The sequence below is a fragment of the Phyllostomus hastatus genome, unplaced genomic scaffold (assembly GCF_019186645.2).
Source record: "Phyllostomus hastatus isolate PE091 unplaced genomic scaffold, TTU_PhHast_1.1 phas_contig_137, whole genome shotgun sequence".
NCBI classification, from domain to species: domain Eukaryota; kingdom Metazoa; phylum Chordata; class Mammalia; order Chiroptera; family Phyllostomidae; genus Phyllostomus; species Phyllostomus hastatus.
Window position 1 is genome coordinate 17,814,029 of NW_025333583.1, and position 18,187 is coordinate 17,832,215.

At 40.1% G+C, this 18,187-nt stretch overlaps 1 protein-coding gene across 1 annotated transcript in view; it reads left to right on the top strand.

Annotated features, from left to right (window-relative positions):
• The first annotated feature begins 751 nt into the window (after positions 1–751).
• Positions 752–18,187, top strand: part of INO80D (INO80 complex subunit D) — a 69,099-nt gene continuing 51,663 nt past the window's right edge. The window contains exons 1-3 of the mRNA XM_045851360.1: positions 752–887; positions 17,223–17,315; positions 17,421–17,667. Of these exons, the coding sequence (XP_045707316.1) occupies positions 17,450–17,667 (218 nt within the window). The 5' untranslated portion in view covers positions 752–887; positions 17,223–17,315; positions 17,421–17,449. The remainder of the gene's footprint in view (positions 888–17,222; positions 17,316–17,420; positions 17,668–18,187) is intronic.

The window sequence follows — 18,187 nt, forward strand, 5'->3', positions numbered from 1 at the left end:
TATAAACTGACCACCAGACACAGAACTTAGATCTGTAATGGAGAAAAATCGTTATGACCCTGAAAAAAAAAATTAAAATACCACCGTCACTACCACGGGAAAAACAGAAAATAGAAAACAATAATCACCGGAAAACCTGGGTCTTGTAAGATTTCTTTCCATCAGAAGATGCAGAAACATATTTCCCCCTGGTGCAAATGAAAACGTTTCTCAAGCACCCCCAGTTTCTTCCCCGCTTGTCCCCCCAGGCGCTGGTGTAGACGGCCGGCGTGGACTTTTTTCCAGAGATGAGAAGTAGAAATTTGTACTTTATCGGGAGCGGGTGCACTTTTCCCCCCGGCCCCCCTTTCCTCTGCCTCCAAGATGGTAGGAAAGTTGTCGTTTCGGAGGGCAGAGGAGCGGCTCTCTGGTGTTATGTCCTCGCAGTGCCTGTAGTGGTGCTGTAGGAGGCTGCTGCCTCTTCTTGTGCAGCCCCACAGCCCTGCCTCCTTGGCTGGAGAGTATATTCAGGGATTTCCCCTTAATAATCACCGACCCTGGGAGCACTTTTTACTTTCCAAAATAAAAATATGATCCTCACCCCTCTTGCTTGACAGGGAAAGGCTCTCGCCGGAGCCTAGTGGGGAGCAGTAGCAGCGACAGTCGAGCTTCCTAGTCCATTGCCAGCGCCTCTCAGATCTGTCAGCCCAGCCGAGGGAAAAGGGGGGAAGGAGAAAAAAAAAAAAAGCAGCTGAAAGGTAAGCAGAGGCGGCCCCAGGCCCGGCCCACATCCCCGGGCTCCCGTAAGGCGGCGGGCTGGGCCGCGCAGGCAGGGCGGGCGGCGAGCGCGCTTACGTGAGACCGGGGATTCGCCGGCCTGCGCCAGGCCCCGGACACAGGATGGAGGGGTGAGAGGGGTCGGCGCCGGGGTGGCGGGGGCTGGGAACCTCGGGGCCTCTGGGGCGCCCGCAGGCAGCGACGGCGGGCGGGCGCACCGGGGTCCAGCCGGGGCCGGAGCGGGGCGAGCGGCGCGGCCTACCCGGGCCGGGGTGGGGGTGTGGGGCGGGGTGGGGGTGCCGGCTAGGCCTCGGGCGGCGGGCCCCGCGGCGACCGCACCCTACCCCCTCGCCGGGGCCTCCCCGCGCCCCCGCGGGACCCCGAGGCCCCCCGGGCGGGACGGCGGCGCCACGGGGTCGAGTCTTGCGCTGGCCGGAGGTCCTCCCGACCGGCGGCAGGCCCGGGTTTCCGGGACAGGGGCGTCGGGGCCTAGGAGTGCGGAACCGGTGCCCACCCCCGAGCGCCCACCCTCCCCTTCCCCGGGTCTCCCTCAGACGCCCCTCCCCCATTCCGGTAATAGTTAAATTTATTTATCCCCCTCCTCCGCGCTCTGGGCGGCCTGGCCGGGGCGGGGCAGGCGGCCAGGCGGGCGTGGGGTGGGGTGGCGGGGCGGTGAGGAGTCAGGTGCAGCCGCGGCCCGGAAAGTTTCCTTTTAGGCCCGAATGGGGGGGCTGTCCTCCTTTCGGGGAGCCCTGGTCCTAGCGCTCGCGACCCCCGAGGGCGTGGGGGAGAGCACTCGGCTATTTTGAAACTCTTTGCCAGTTCCTGTCCGTTGAAGGTACTCCGCCCCTGCACCCCTCGCCCGCGCCCCACCCCACTCCCCGGCGAGCCCTTCCCGGGCTGCGAACTCAGCCCATTCCCCAGGCGCCCCCGGGCTGGGGAGAGGGCCTGCTCTTCCCGTGTGGAAAAGTTTTCCAGGGATTTTTCTTAGCGTATTAGTTTGTGACTGGGCTTTTTGCGGTGGGAAGGGAGGAGGTAAATTCAGGTGGTATTTCCTTCTGTCGGTGCTGGCTTTCCTGGTCGCCTTTTTAGCCCTTACCCCGGACCCGGGGGGGTGTTCTTTTCAGATCTAGGCACCCCACCCACCCCCGCCCTTTCATCGCGACTCCTTCGGGTTTCAGCCGCGTTTCCCGGACAGCCCCTTGCGGGAGGGAACCGGGAGCGGTGAGGACTGTCAGTGAGCGAGGGCCGGGTTTCTGGAGCGGCCCCCACACGCCGGAGTTTCCCGTCCTGTTGGGTCACTGTCCGACGAAACCAGCACGTGAACAGAGCCCAAGGGGGGGAGACCCCGGTTGTCAGCACGCTTGGAAGCATTACAAATTAGGAGGCAGAGGAGGTGGGCAGGGCAGCTCCTGAAACACGGTTTAAAGATCCGTGGTGGATGTATTCTGATAGTAACTATTTGCATTTATGTAATACCCTATATTCGACCCCAGCAGTAGAAAAATGGGGATTTTAAGGAAATGGGTTACTGCTGCAACTCAGAAGGGTGTGTGAAGAGCCCTCAGGGAACTGAACCTAGCTAACATCGTGTATGGTTTTCTTTTCTATGTTTAAATGGGTTCAATTTTAGCAATATTTTGGTGCCATGAGGTTTAAAAGTTTTTTTTTTTTAGTTGAAAACTTAAAATTTCAATTCTAGATGCCCTGGTTTTCAGCGATGGGATGTTTCCTGTGGCTACACTTAACCTCCTGGTTGTTCTTTGGTATGGAAGTTGGAATGTTAATGTACCCTGCCCCCCACTACCAGCCTCCGGTGTGGGCAAGTTTGGAAAGGTTCTTTTTCGTTCTCTTCCCTCCTTTCCCTTTATAGTGGACCTAGGAGAGGATGTCGTGTGTGTATGTGTGTGTGTCCTGCCTGGTGACAGGCTGGAGTTGGCTGGCAGAGGTGTTCCCCACTCTGCCCGCAGAGCACTGTTACCCCGTCCAAGGCGGGCACTTGCAGAGCGTGGGTAGCCCATGACCTGGTCAGTGCTGACTTCTGTCAGGCAGGGGAGTGAGACTCCTTCCGAGATTCTTACTGTGTGTCTTTTCCTGTGGTCTTCCTAAAGTAAAACTTTTTTTTCCCCCCAGTGATAGATGTCCAGCCATTTAGCATTGTTTTTAAGAAAAGCATGATATTTGAGATCATATGGGTTTCAGACAAAAATGCAAATTACACTTAATGGTTGTTTAACTTTATTGATTAATTGAAATTGCTTATTGACTTGGACGTTTTTATGTACTTGTGTATCCAAAGATGTTACTTCCATTGTGGTTTGTCATTTTTAGAGCATATTGGTTGGAAGAAATCATTTGATGAATCTCTTTTCTTAGGACATTTTAAGGTTAAAAAAATCTCTTTGACTCATAATTTGGTATTTTAAAGGTACAGCTTTAATTTCACATTCCTAAGCTTCAGAAACTGTAAGTGTACAAATCCCCAAAGTTTTGTATTAATTTCCTAATCCTAACTGCCTCAAGAGCTACTTATTCCTGAAGGGATGGTGGGGTTTGTTTTTTATTTATTTGAAACTAATAAAAGACTACAGGGTAAATACGGAATTAATTTTAAATTGGCAAGGTAAGGTGTTTTTTGATTCTTAAATATTTAGTTTCAAAAGTAGATATTTATTCTGATTTATAAGTCTGAAATTATCAGTTTTTCCTCTGAAAGATCATAGAAGGAAATTTGTATACCCCACCCCAACTATTTTTCTCAGCAAATCTTGTCACTGCTATTTTTAGAGAAGTGAAATTTTGGTTTAGATGGATTTAAAAATTTCTAAGTGAGAGCACCCAAAATTAAACAAGTCACTTCAAAAAAAAAATGCTGATCCATTCATTCTTACCTGAGGTGTTCCCCCAGGGTTAGCAGCTCTCACTGTACAGGTTTGGAACAATAGGTACGGATAATGAGAGGTCATTTATTTCTGAGTGCAGTTAGCAGTATTCTGTGGACACATACCCCCGTGTCTCCTCACACACACTTGGGAACTCGTAAGCAGTGGGTGGGTAGGTGAGAGTGAGTTGGAGGCAGCAAGTTTTCTCCAGAGCAGATACTCCACTGCATGTACGTTGGAGTCACATCCAAGCCCACCGAATTTATGCTAATGTAACTCTGTCCCAGGGCCCTGACTTTAGTAATGCTGATTTTAGACAATACTTGTGACTATTTTGAGGCACTTGCAAAAATGCTCTCCACTCAAGCTTAGACTTAAAACCTGGAGCCTCTCTTTCTCTCTTCCCTCCTTGCACTTAAGATGGCAGGCTGCTTGGTTCACACTCTTTTTAAGACAGCTTTTCAGTTAAATTTTATTTGTTACTGTGATATCCTATAGTCAGACATGTTTGGCCTGCCTGGCCTTTGGGTTCTTATCCCAGCTCTTCTGCTGGATGGGTTACTTCATCTTTGATTTCTTTGCCTGTAAAATGGAAATAGCCCTTTTTGATGTAAGGATTAGGTGAGATGGCCCCTGTGCTTTGCTCTTAGTTGATGTTCCTTAAATATTAATTCCCCTAGCCCACCTTATCTATTAACACCATCTAAATACCATTTCTTATCATTGTTTGCTTGTTTTCTGACTAAAAGTAATACTTTCTTATATCCATTCCACTCAGACCTGTTTATCCCAGGAGATAACATAACCAGTGTTAATGTTTTGTTGTTTTCTTTCTCTTTTTTGTGTGATTGTGTGTGCGTACCACATAAACTTAATCCTAGGATTTTCCATTTAACAATGTTGTGTAGTTTTTTTGTTGTTTAAAGCTTGGGCTCTGGAAGCAATCTGGCCTTGAATCCTACCTATGGGGTTTGGGCAAATTACTTTATCTTACTCTGTTTCTTCATCTGTGAAAGAAGGTGATCAACATACCTTCCTCATAGGGTTGCTGTGTTGAGTGTGCTGAGTGAATGAGAAATTGCACAGAAAGCCTTTCGCATGGTACCTGGTGCATGACATTTAGATATTATTTTTCTGTAAAGATTTTCGATATTCTCCGTGTGAATTTTTCAGTGTGAATGAGTTCTTGATTCAGTGTTTGCTAATAATACTAGTGAGTAGTGAGTAGATAGAATGTTAAAAATTACCTTCGTGGGGCAAATAAATATTTTCGTACCAGTAAAAAAGCGGCAGTATATTCATAGAAACTTTCAGCAGCTTGATGTTAGTCTGGTCTCTGTTGTTGAGTTCTGTGAGCTGGCAAATGTAAAGGAGTGTTAAGTACATTAGTGGTCAAAGAAGGTAGGTTTACTTTACCTCTAGCTTTTCCTTTAAAACTTTAGAATGCTTATCCCAGGTAGGTGAAGGTAGGAGTTGCTGAAGCTGATGCTGTTTCATTCATTTAACTGTGGGCCCTGTAATACAGAGACACATTCACTGCCCTTGAGGAGTTTGTAGTCTAGTGGAGAAGGGAAAAACGCTGACATTTACAATCGTGAATGATAAGGGATAGATTTGCCCAGAGGCTGGAAAGCTATTTATTTTGGCTGCCCTGGGGCAGGCCGTAAAGTGAGGCCTTTCCAGGGGTGTTTCCGCCCTAAGCAAATGGGAAGAGTTTTAGAAAGGCATTTCTGAAGGTGGGACCTGAAATACAAGAGTATTCTGTGTTGCAAATTGTAGGAGTTGTAGGAATAGGAATAAATAGTGGGGGAGGGAGAGGTCAGCCTGGCCAGGTCCTAAGGAGTTTATGTGTTAGGCTAAAGAGTTTGCATTCCTTTTACATTTGCAAGCAGACCCTGAAGGCCTTTGGCCAAATAAATTATTTGCGTTTTCAAGGACTTGACTTATACAAAGAGTTGAATAAAGGAGGGAAAGACTGGAATTAGACTAGTGAGAGAGCTACAGAGAAGAGATTGAAGGTTTGGATTAAGACAGCGGCAGTGGCAGAGGAGGTGAAGTGAAGTGGGGAGGCTGGTCCCGCAGGTAAAGTAGCTGCCTGAGTTGACCAGGTGTAGATTTGGGAATTGTCCTTGGATAGACGACAGCTGAAGTTGCAGAAGAACTTGGCTTAGTTAGTGGTTCTTAGCCTCTTTTTGAGAATTGGATGAATTTTATGGACCCTTTTCCAGAAAAATGCACTCATTCATAATTTTGTACATTTGGTTTGAAACTTGGGTAATAATCTAGTCCTGGGGTAGATATAGAGTAGACAGAATCATTTCAAATTAAAATAACCCATAGAAATGTCTTGTGTGACCCACAATTTTTGTGTGTGACTTTATCACTGCCATCTCAAAGATGAGGGTACAGATGTATAAAATAAACTTCTCAAGGTCATACATCTTGTTTCTTTTAAAGATTCTATTTATTTATTTTTAGAGAGAGAGTAAGGGAGGGAGAGAAAAATCAATGTGTGGTTGCCTCTTGCACACCCTCAACCAGGGACCCAGCCCACAACCCAGGCGTGTGACCTGACTGGGAATCGAACTGGCAACCCCTTGGTTCACAGGTGGCACTCAGCCCACTGAGCTGTACCAGGCAGGGCTACATCTTATATTTTAACAACTTACATGAACTGCTGACATGGAAAAGATCAGAATATTTTGTGAGATTATTTGGATTTTTATCTTCTTTTGAAAAAGCAGAAACCTTGAGTCTGCTTTTTTTTTTTTTTTTAATCGCACTAGCTTATTGGAACTGGTTTGAGTCAGCCCCCTTTAGATGAGCAAAGTTTGCCAAAGTCTGCCCCTGGCCTATCTTGGTGGCCCATGTTAAGTATTTCACCTAGCATCCCTGTAAAATAAGATGAAGAGAATCCAGGGAACGTAGCACTTGAGTGTGGGGGCAAGAGAACCAAAGCCAGTGACTGAGCAGCTGGAAAGAGGTTTTCAAGAGAAAGTGGTCAAATGCTACAGAGAGGTCAAGTAAGATAAGGATAAAACCATGTATGTAGAGTTTCAGCAACAGAGGCCATTGGCTTCAGATTCTTAGAACAAAAGAACTCTGAGGACTGTAGCTATAACTTTTTTCTTCTTGTCCTGCAATGTAGCTTTCCGTAACAATTGAGAGCCACTGTGGCATGGGCAGGAACCCAGAAAGCATTTATTGCAAAGGATGATTAACTGGAGCTAATAAATGCTGTAACGAAGTCAGTCACTGCTCATTCTGCTAGCATTTTCCGACACAAGAGCATCGGTATATAGATGCTATATAGGATGTAGACAGTATTTTTAGTATTAGACTTTTAATATGGATTATAGGGACGAATTCTGAGTGGATTCTGTTAGCACAGCTCCAAGAAGTTGGGAAGGCCTGACTTGACGGAGAATTAAACTGTACCATTCAGAAAACCGCTAGCAGCTGGAAGTGCATTTTAGCTCTCCAGACTCTAGATTAAAATGATAATAATCCTTATAAACTACTACTACAGTTTCTAATAGTAGTTAATATTAAGTGATTACTATGTGCTGAGTACCATGCTAAGCATGGTTCATGAAATACCTAATTTAATTCTGAACGACTCAACTTGGTACATACTATTATAATTCTCTCCTTACCTATGAGAAACCTGAAACCTAAATAACTTGCCCAAGGTCATAGACCTAGCATTGGGAGAACCAGATTTGAGCGCCGGCTCTGATGCTCACTAGTGCCAGTGTGTTCTCAACTTCTGCATAAACTCCCCTTTACCTTTCTGATAAACCAGGTAAGGAACTCAACTACTGTAAAGGCTATTTACATTTAAACTCATAACACATATTTATTTTTCCAATAATAAATGGCACATAGTAGACATTCAGTAAGCATTTATTTGATTTATTTTTAAATATTTTAGTTTGAATTTTATACTGAAAATTGTATTTCTGGGTGATAGGCAGTTTTTTTCACTGATCTTTTCAAATCACGTCAATTGATTTTCATTATTTCTAGTGTTATTACTTTTCACGTTGATATGTGGGATGTTAGTTTTTAAAAAAATAATATACTCATCTGTTTAGTATTTCACTTTTTGCTGTATGCAGTTGAATTAAAATAAAAAACTTAAAATGGGGAGCTTTTTTCAAAGACTTTAAAGTATGTGATAAGTATACTTTAAAGACTTTAAAGACTTTAAAGTATGAGATAAGTATACTCACCTGTATTAATTATGTTAGAAAACTAATATTCTGAGAATTTAGGTTTATGCTGTATTAAAAATTGTAAGGTATATTGTAGTTCTAGGCTCTTAAAAGGGGGTAGAATATAAAGTTACAGATGGCAATTAGGGAAAAATACTGTGGCAGTGAAATGAACATGCTTCTGTAACATGAGACTCAAAAGAACAGTAAGAACATAGATTTCCACGTGGAGGTGATAGAGCAGCAGTCCCTAAGAGAGTAATGTTCATGTTTTTGTCAAATGGTTTGTGGTTGCTGTTGGAAGACTGAGAAGGCTGTAGGTTGCTTTTGTCAAACCTTATTGTCCTCATTTTTCTCCCTGTTAATGCTTCATTCCTCTGTATTTATAAGATGAAAGAAACAATATAAAGGAATTGTTTTATTTTCCAATTAAATTCAGCATATAATAATTTAAAACAGATTTCACACCTAGCCATATTTTCTACTCTTGAATTCCGGTATATGGATATGTTCACTGTGCAGATAGTCTTTCTGTGAGACTGGTCTCAGTAATAGTTCTTTCTGCTTTCTGGTAATAAATAACTACGTAAGGGTGTACGATCTGCTGTTGAAGTGCTTAATTACCTGCATTCTCCTATGTAAGGGAGCACAGATCCGTTTATATTCTAAGCAAGGTATTTCCATAACTTCGAAGATAATACCTGCTATAGTTGTTAATGAATTGAGTCTAGTTAAGAATTTTTTTCCTTCCTCTTGTAAGTGGTTTTCATCATATGTTAAAAGATAGAGTTTAGGTGTAGCTTTTTTATTATGGATTAGACATGCGATAGTATTTAAATATTAGGTCTGTAAGACATTTGATTAAGAGCGTGTGGACTTTACATTTATATATTCAGCTTCTTCTTTATATCTTAAAATGAGAAAGCATGTAGAGTGGGTATAAAGAAGTTCTGCTTTGGTAGAGTGGGTATAGTGGGTATAAAGTTCTGTGGGAGGCCAGATATAAAGAATGAAAAAAATGTAGGGTCTTTTCCCTGGAATCTGCCTTAGTGCTTTTGTCATGATTTCTTCTTTAATTAAAAAACAAAAACCTATTAAAATACCTCTATTTTAATTAGGACCTCTAAAGGACTAGTTGTTTACAGACAGAAGTTTACAGACAAAGTTATTTTTTAGAATACTTTATTTACATATTTTTAGAGGGGGGAAGGGAGAAAGAGGAGAGAAACATCAATGTGCAGTTGCCTCTTGTGCGCCCCCTACCAGGGACCTGGCCTGCAACCCAGGCATGTGCCCTGACTGGGAATTGAACAATTGACCCTTTGATTCAAAGGCCTGTGCTCAATCCACTGAGCTACACCAGCCAGGTTGACAGTGATTTTTTTTAAGAAAAGATTTTATTCTTAGAAAGGGGAAGGGAGAGAGAAATATGCTCTGAGCAGGGACTGGGTCCCAACCCAGGCATGTGTCTTGACCAGAACTCAAACCCAACAACCTTTCACTTTGCAGGATGATGTCCAACCAACTGAGCTATAGACAAAATGATTTTGATTTAACATATTAGACAGAATGATTTTGATTTAACATATTACTCAGAAGAAAGTTATATTTCAAAGCAGAGGGCCATTTCCCCCAAACATTCTTGCCTTTTATGGTGTATATAAAGTGAGTCTGAATTTTTCAGGGAATTGAAAATGTAAGTATAAAGATTAAGTTGAGCTTTTAAAAGAGGGATTTGAAAATGGCAAAACCAGTCAATTGGTCAAAAGGAAGAATCAAAGAATGATACAAAGCTGGCTTTTAGCAGGACTTTAAAACATTAAAAATTTTAAAAAAGGAGGAAAAATTAATCACAGTTGTAAAAAAAATTAAGATTGAAGAAAAGTTGTTTATAAAATGTTGAAATTAAATGTCTTTTTGTAATGGCATAAAGGTCATTAAAAAGAGCTTTCCCACCTGTGGCAAATGCTGAATGAGGGCAATTGGCTAGATTAATGAATTCTTAGAGTTAGAAGAAAGTTGACTAGGCAGATTTTAATGCATTCTTGTATTTTTAAAACATGATTTGTAAAATAGACATTGGATAGCAAATTATATGACATCTATTTAATGAAATGTTTGATGTTACTTAATGAGATATGCTAGAATATTCAAAACTTTTAAAGCTATATTCTGATTTTTCTCTTGGTGTATGACTGTGGAAATTAGATATTATTGTATAGACTATCTAAAGTACCAATTTAGTGATTGTTAGAAGTTACTGAAAAATCAGTGGGTGAATCTAGTAACCTTTGTTTTGGGCAAACAACTTGGAATTAAGAGTTGCTGTCACAGAAGCTATTTAGGAAGGTGGTGTATACTTATCAAGTGCCTATTAACTGCTAGGGCTTGGTATTCAAAGATGAACAGAAAACTGTCATCCCTCTGGGACCTTATTTTCTAAGAGGGAAGACAAAAGAAGAATGGGCAATTAAATAGAATGCAGTGAGTGCCCAAACAGGGAAATGCATGAAGTTCCTCACCAGAACATGTAACTAACTCAGCCTTTGGGAAGCCGCCCAAGATGGCGGCTGAACTGCGCTCTGGAGTCAGACGAGGGCTGGCCAGAGGAGGGAGGACATCCCTCACTCTGGACAGAGGCGGCAGCCTGATCTTAGGTTTGGTGGCACCAAAGGGACCTGGTGTGCTCAGAGTGGTGGGTGAGGTCCTCCAGTTATTCACTTCCTTTCTTTTGGACGAATCTTGTCTCACAGATTATAATCTTCTAAAGTCAAAAATTATGCCTCTTACTATTATATCCTCCATAGCTTCAGGGAAGATGGATTTTTCATAAGTGTTTAATAAGTCAATACTTGCCATTAAAGTTAGAGTCATGCCAATAACAGAGAGAGTGAATTGAATCAAGTTTAGTAATTTCTTTAATAGCATGTTGACTCTTTCAAATAAAAACTAGAAAATTATTACAAAAGCAATTTGTTATAAAAATTATGTAGTAAATTTGTTTTATGATTTTATTTTAGTATATGGATTGGACAAAAGTAGGTTTACAGTTGTGAACCAGAGATTATTCTTGTATTATTTGTTAATTATTTTCCATACAACTGTTGACCTACTTTTGCCCACCCCTGTAATTTTTCTGTACAGAATTTTGAAAGATATTTCTGGTTAATGATAGCAGAACAGTGACATCTCTGTTCTCTCTAAACTAACTAAAAATAATAAGAATGAGAAACAGAAAAGAAACTCAATCTTGTTAACTAATAAAGCCTTGTAATCAGAATATGTGAATTAATGCTGTTAAATATAGTAAAAATTGAACCAGGGCAAGAGAGGATGCCTGGACAGGATGATTTTTTTTTCTCTAAAACTCAGGCAAAGTGAGAGGGGCAGCTTTTCCCCAAGTAGGTGGATGGCCCACCATGGGGACAAAACTAGTAACTTAATACTGGGAGTGGCTAAGTGGTATCTTCACTGGACTCCCAGAGTGGCAGGAGAGTTGTGGTTGAATCACAAACTATACAGTCAGTCATACTATTTTTGCAGCAAGTTTAGAGGAGAAATGAGCAGTAGACAGCCTTACAGATGCTGATCTTAGTGAACTGAAGAGAAACAAAGCCTGTATTATCTTGCCCTAAAATCTATGTCATATGGGCCCCTGTGAGTTGGAGAGACTAGTCCAGCATTGAGTCAAACCTCAAGGGAAGAGTGTGTAAATAAGACAACAGAAAGAGATAAAACTGAACTGATGGAACTTGGGTACAAAATAAGAGAGAAAAATGTAGTCATAATAGAAATGAAGGTCACTTTCAAAGCAGCAGATACACACTAGAGCTGGGAATATTGGAGGTAAGCTTGAGAAATGTAAGCAATCCAAAATGGAAAAAGTAAAAATTAAGATGAGAGAGAGAGATATGGAATACAATAAATCTAGTTTACCAATAATTGATACCCCTGAAGAAGACAACAGGATAAATGAAGCAGAAAAGAATTTTCAAAACATTGAGTCTCCCACAGTAACAGAAGACTTGAAATTATAGTTTCTAGCCCTTAAATATAAAGACTTATTGTTAGGTCAAAAAGGGGGGGGGGATCAAGCCCCCTATAAAATATAGAGGCTGGCCTCAGCTTTTTCATTCTAGAAGACATGGAAAAAATACACAGAGTTAGTCGACCAAAAAAATATGACCCAAGAATTTTATGTCCGAGCAAGCAATAGTTTAAGTATATTGTCAACTGACATGTATTTCCAAAGAGAAAAACCATAGCTTGGATTCTGTAACCATTGCTTGGGTGGGGAGGTGGAGAGATGAATGGAAAGGGGGATAGAGATGAATTGAAAGGTAAATTAAAAGAATTAGTGATTAGGCCCTGGCTGGTGTGGCTCAGTGGATTGAACACTGGCTTGGGAAACAAAGAGTCACTGGTTCGATTCCCAGTCAGGGCACATGCCTGGGTTGCGGCCTGGTCCCCAGTTGAGGGTGTACAAGAGGCAACCACACATTGATGTTTTTCTCCCTCTCTTTCTCCCTCCTTTCCCCTCTCTCTAAAAATAAATAAATAAAATCTTAAAAAAAAAAGAATTAGTGCTTAGCATTGAATAAATGTAAATGTAGAACCAGCATTAAAATGTTATAAACTATGGCAATCTAGAAATGATATAAGGAAAAAATGCTGCCTTTGGGATGGGTAGTTTAAAAAATGGAAATTTTTCTCATTATTCATAACATGAGATCAGTCATGACAATGCAAAGTATACCAGTTTTCTTAGTGTGCAGTAAAGAAATGTTATCTAAAGGGCACAGATTAAATCTTCCAAGAAACAGCCTGAATAATGAAATTTGTGATAAAAAGATAGAATTGAAAGCTAAAAGCAGTGTGAAAAAAAGACAATAACATTAAGATGAAATATTTTCCATGTAAATAAATATCAAAGGATAAATTGGTTAAACCCATTTATTGAAAGAAAATGATACTCAGAGCAAAAAAGTCAGCCAGTTAACAGATGGCATCTGAAAGGGGACCAGCAGATAATATTTTAGGTTTTGCATTCATACAATCTCTGTCACAACTATTCAGCTCTAGCGTTACCGCATGAAAGCAGCCATAGACAACATGTAAATGAATTAGCCAGGGTAGTGTTCCAATAAAAGTTTATTTACAAAAACAGTGGGCCAAATTTGCCCTGCAAGCAAGAGTTTTCTTACCCGTGATTTAAAACATTGCCTCAGAAAACTTGGGAGTAAAAGGATGGGCAAAGACTAAACTGGCAAATTCAAACAAACAAAATGGGAATCTAAATATTTGTGTCAAAGAAGGTTGAATTCAAGACAAAAATCACCACTTAGGTTGCATTTCCTAATGATAAAGGATGATAGTCTAGTGGTTATGAATCTCATATATCAAGGAATACAGCTTTAAAATTTATAAAACAAAAAATATAAGGAGAAACAGACAAATCAGATTATAGTAGGGATTTTGACTCGTCTCTTTCAGCACTTTTTTAATTTGCCTTATTTTTTTCCCCTTGATTTACACTGTTGACACTAATACGGATGTCTGCATTTCCTGCACCCCACTCTCCCTTCCCTCAGGCCATTGCCACACTGTTGTTTGTGTCTGTGAGTTATGCATATATGTTCTTTGGCTAATCCCTTCACCTTTCATCTAGTCCACTCGCCTACCACCTGTCAAACTGTTCATATGTCCTCTGTTTCTGTTTTGTTCATCAGTTATTTTACTCATTAGATTCCATGTATAAGTGAGATCATATGATATTTGTCTTTCTCTGGCTGGCTTATTTCACTTAGGATAATAATCTCCAGGTCCATCCATGCTGTTATAAAAGGTAAGAGTTCCTTCTTTTTTAATGGCTGCATAGTGTTCCGCTGTGTGAATGTACGAGCACTTTTTTTTATCTACTCATCTGTTGATAGGCACTTGGGTTGTTTCTAGATCGTGGCTGTCGTAAACATCTCTCATAGCACTATCCTTCAGTTCTTGATAGAGCAAGCAGACAAAACACGTAATAACACAGTGGGCGTTAATCCCCTGACATACGGTATAACAAACAACATGCTTTGGAAACAATGAGTACACTTTTTTCAAGAATACCTAGTAGGCCCCTGATAATAATACCTGAAATTTAAAGAAAATCTCAGTCAAATCCAGAAAGCAGAAATATATGCAGATTATGCTCCTTATTCTTACCTGGAACTAAAACAAAGGAAGGCATAAAATTCTGCCATCTGAAAAAATTAAATAACTCTTGTGTCAAAGGAAAAATTAAAATATCAAATCCAAATAAACTAGGAAATACTGATAATCAAAATTCTGGGTACTCATACCTATGGAATATGGCTAAAGGCAGTACTCAGGAAAATTCATAAATTACTAAGTAAGGAAAAATGAAAATGGAAGAAGTCAGCCCAAGAAGTTACAAAAAAAAAAATGGATAGAAAGCAGAAAGAATTATCAAAGATAAAAGAAATTAATGAATTAGAAAACATACATGGAGATACTAATAAATCCAAGAGATTTTGGTTTCTTTTTTTTTTAAGAAGATATTGGTAAAAAATACATGAAACAGAGAAACCCCTACTGAACCTGCCATGAACAGAGGGGGAAAGCACAAACACCACATAAGTGTGTGAATGGATACACAGAATATGAGAATAAATCGCATGTATTTAGGGCATTAAATGTAAGAGGTCACATTGCTAAATTGTATGCAGATAAAGTTGAAAACCAGATTCACTACATAAAAGCACTACTAGGACTATTCTAAGGATCATTGTAACTGCAGTGCTTTGTAACTTGTTCAAGAACATAGAAAAAGAAAAACTTTCTAAATTATGTTTTGAGATATATTGATACCCAATTCTGGCAAAGCACAGCAACAGGAAATGAGCCCATTCTCAAAATAACAAATATCTTAAAAATTAGCAGGTATAGCTCAGCAGCACATCAGAAGAATAATATATAGTGACCAAGTTGCTTTCATCCCAGAACTGTAAGAAGAGTTCAGGGTCAGGAAGTACTGAACACCATATTTTAAAAGAGAAATGTGATCATCTCCTCAGAAGGTAAAAGATAATTTGATAAAGTTAATCATTCATTCTGAGTTGCTTCTAAAGAACAACTCTTAGTAAAATAGGAATTACTTAATACTTCTTAACATAACAGGAAATACATTATGATAAAAGTCAGCAGTTTTCCTACCATTGACTCAAAGCAGTCTCATTTAAAGCTAGGATAGGAATAAGAATGGTCACTATTATTAACATTGTTCCAGTAGTTTTGGCCAATTCAAATGAGGGGGAAAATGTGTAAGTCTGAAAAGAAAGGGAAAACAATCGACAGATACGATTGTATACTCTGGAATACGTCCAAGTAAAAAGTAAACACTGCCCTTCACACCCCTCCATGCCTGCCCTCAGATGTCTTTCTCGATTTATAGAATATCATACATGTGGATTCATGGGCTGTTTTTTTTTCCTAGTGGCAAACTGATTCTGAAAATTACTTTTTTCTCTGATATCCAGTGTGGTTTTTCCCTTGGAGTTATAGATTTATTTAATCCATGAAGGATTTATGTGTGCCAGGTGGATGAAGAGGCCAAAGAGTGTAAAAGGGAAACTGCATGGGTTTTGAAGTAGATCCAGACCTTCAGGGCAGCCAGATCCAAAATTTTAGTCCCAACTTTTTCTTGCACCCTAATAAAGTGAATGGGGAAAGCTATTATTTTTGTTTTACGTTGGTATGATTAAGTTTACTCAGTAATGAATGTGATTGTTTTTTAATTAATTTTTTAATTGTTTTGCTTTTACTATTGTCCCAAGTTTTCCCCCTTTGCCCCCTGCCCCTAAATGTGATTTTTATTAACCACGATACTATTTCAGAGTTTTTGTTTTCCAATTACAGTAAGTAAAATCCTTCTCAAGGGTAATACAGATTATGTATCTTGTATCACTGGCAGGTAGAGTGTAGTAACAATAAGAATTAACATAAATTATAATTTTCACTTGCTCAGTGCTTAACGATGCATGGTACTAAGTATATTTATGCTGTGTACCATTTGATCCTTGGAGCAGCCTGGCAATAACATAGCTACTGTCATTATCCATCTTTTACAGATGAGAAAACTGGGGTTAAATGACTTGTTCAGGGTGACTAGGTCCAGATTTTGGACTTGAGCAAACCTATCTCCTGACTCCTCCAGCGCTGATGTATCTTGTCATTCACTGGTATTAAGGGATTTCATAGTCAGTTTTGTAAAGGAGAGAGTACTCCTTGAGTTTTTCTGTAGCTGGTATCTCAGCTGTTCCATTAGACATTGGGTGACTTTTGGAGTGTGGATAGTGTTAGGCCACATCAGCCCACTACAGTCCTGAGTGGACAAATGAGTTGATTCAATTTCATTGTGGACTATCTGGTGTTATAATATATAAATGCTAGTGATGGGACTTTTGTGTTTAGAGAGGTAATGAGTATTGTGTCGTTTCTTCCATTTTCTTACTAAACCTTTAAAGACTCATAAACCATGATTATTATTGTATTTCAAAACAGGGGTGTCCAACCTGCGGCCCACGGGCTACATGTGGCCCAGGATGACTATGAATGCGGTCCAACATAAAATTGTAAATTTACTTAAATTTACAATTTACCTTTTTTTGCTCATCAGTTTTCTTTGGTGTTTGTGTCTTTAATGTGTGGCTCAAGACACCTCTTCTTCTAGTGCGGCCCAGAGGCGCCCAAAAGGTCGGACACCCCTGGCGGTGTAATTGGGAGTGCCCTGTGTTGCAGAGCCCTAGCTCGGTGATGGAATTATGGTGGGGTGACGAGTGTTTGGGCTCTAGAAGTTTCTAGTTTGGATGGGATAGGAGAGAGGGAGATTGAAGGGAAAATTTCTTTTTGAAAAACAGCAATTGGCTCATTTTTGTATTTCATAGAAACATTTGTTACAAATTGCCAAATATTTGCCAACATAACAAAAAATGTAGACTTTCTGAAGGAAGTTTGAGATCTGTTGGCATTGTAAAGAGATTTGGGTTCTGAAAATAGGTATAGCCTGTCAGTGCCAGTAATGAAATGAAAAGACCTGCCACCTTACATTTGTTTGGTGGAAGACTCCCTTTTTTTTAGGTATTTTCAAAACTTAACTTCAAAAGGAGAAGTTACTTAGTTCAATTTGGAGGGGTAAGGTTATTTAATATTTTATGCCTCTTATTATTTGAATTCAGTATTGGGATGTTGGATTACAATGAAGAATCCATCCAATTAGAAGGGTGGTATCCTAGTACTTTACTTTCAAGGTGAGTAAGCTTTGTTTATTTCATTTTGTTAACTAGGCCTTTTGATATTTTTGTAGACAATCTGCATCATCTTGATTCTGCAGCATTCCAAAGTGTGGTATCCTTGGGGTTCTCTTAACATTGCTATGGTGCAGAAGATTTAAAATCAGGTATGGCTGTGGGGCTAGAAACCCCTCAGTGAAATTCTTAACTTAAATCTGCCTTACACTCTCTGATTTATCATTTGGGTTTCTTTTTTTGTGGTGGTCTTTTAGCTGATGTTCACAAGGAATAGAGTCACGTGATGTATGAAGGGAAACATATACACTTCTCTGAGGTTGACAATAAGCCCTTGTGCTCGTATAGCCCCAAACTGTGCAAGCAGCGGCGACTCAACGGCTACGCTTTCTGTATCAGACACGTTCTGGAGGACAAGACTGCCCCCTTCAAGCAATGTGAATATGTGGCCAAGTATAACAGCCAACGCTGCACCAACCCCATCCCCAAATCAGAGGATCGTAGGTAAGAGCTAATAGTGGGATTCTATCTTTCATTTAGTTAGTAGCCTTAGAATTTTTCTTTTGATGTGGTGAATTTAAATGATGCTCTCTGGGGGTAATCTAAGAAAACTTTGAAGATGCTTCTAAAGATGAGAGAAAGCGGTTTAACAAAATGGAGTAGGAAATTTGGGGAATTATTTGAAAAGTATGTTTGAGTGTTATATTTTTTTATTGATTTAATAGACATTTTAGGATTATTTAAAGAAATTTTTTCCCTCAGAGTTGTTGCTTGACATCTTGGCACTGATGTGTTTAGTTTGCAGCTTTATAAAGTGTTTCTGACTTGTCTGCTTAGTTTTGTCATCTGCCTAAATGAGAAAAATTGTAGGAACTACTTAGGTATTGTAATTAATGATAATTTTGAAATTTTTAAATCTGTACTTGAAAGGTAGCAATGTCCTTATTAAAAAATAATTATTCAGAAGAATGCTAGTTGAATCACTCAGATTTATTTTCTCTGAGACTTCTAAGCACTATTCAGC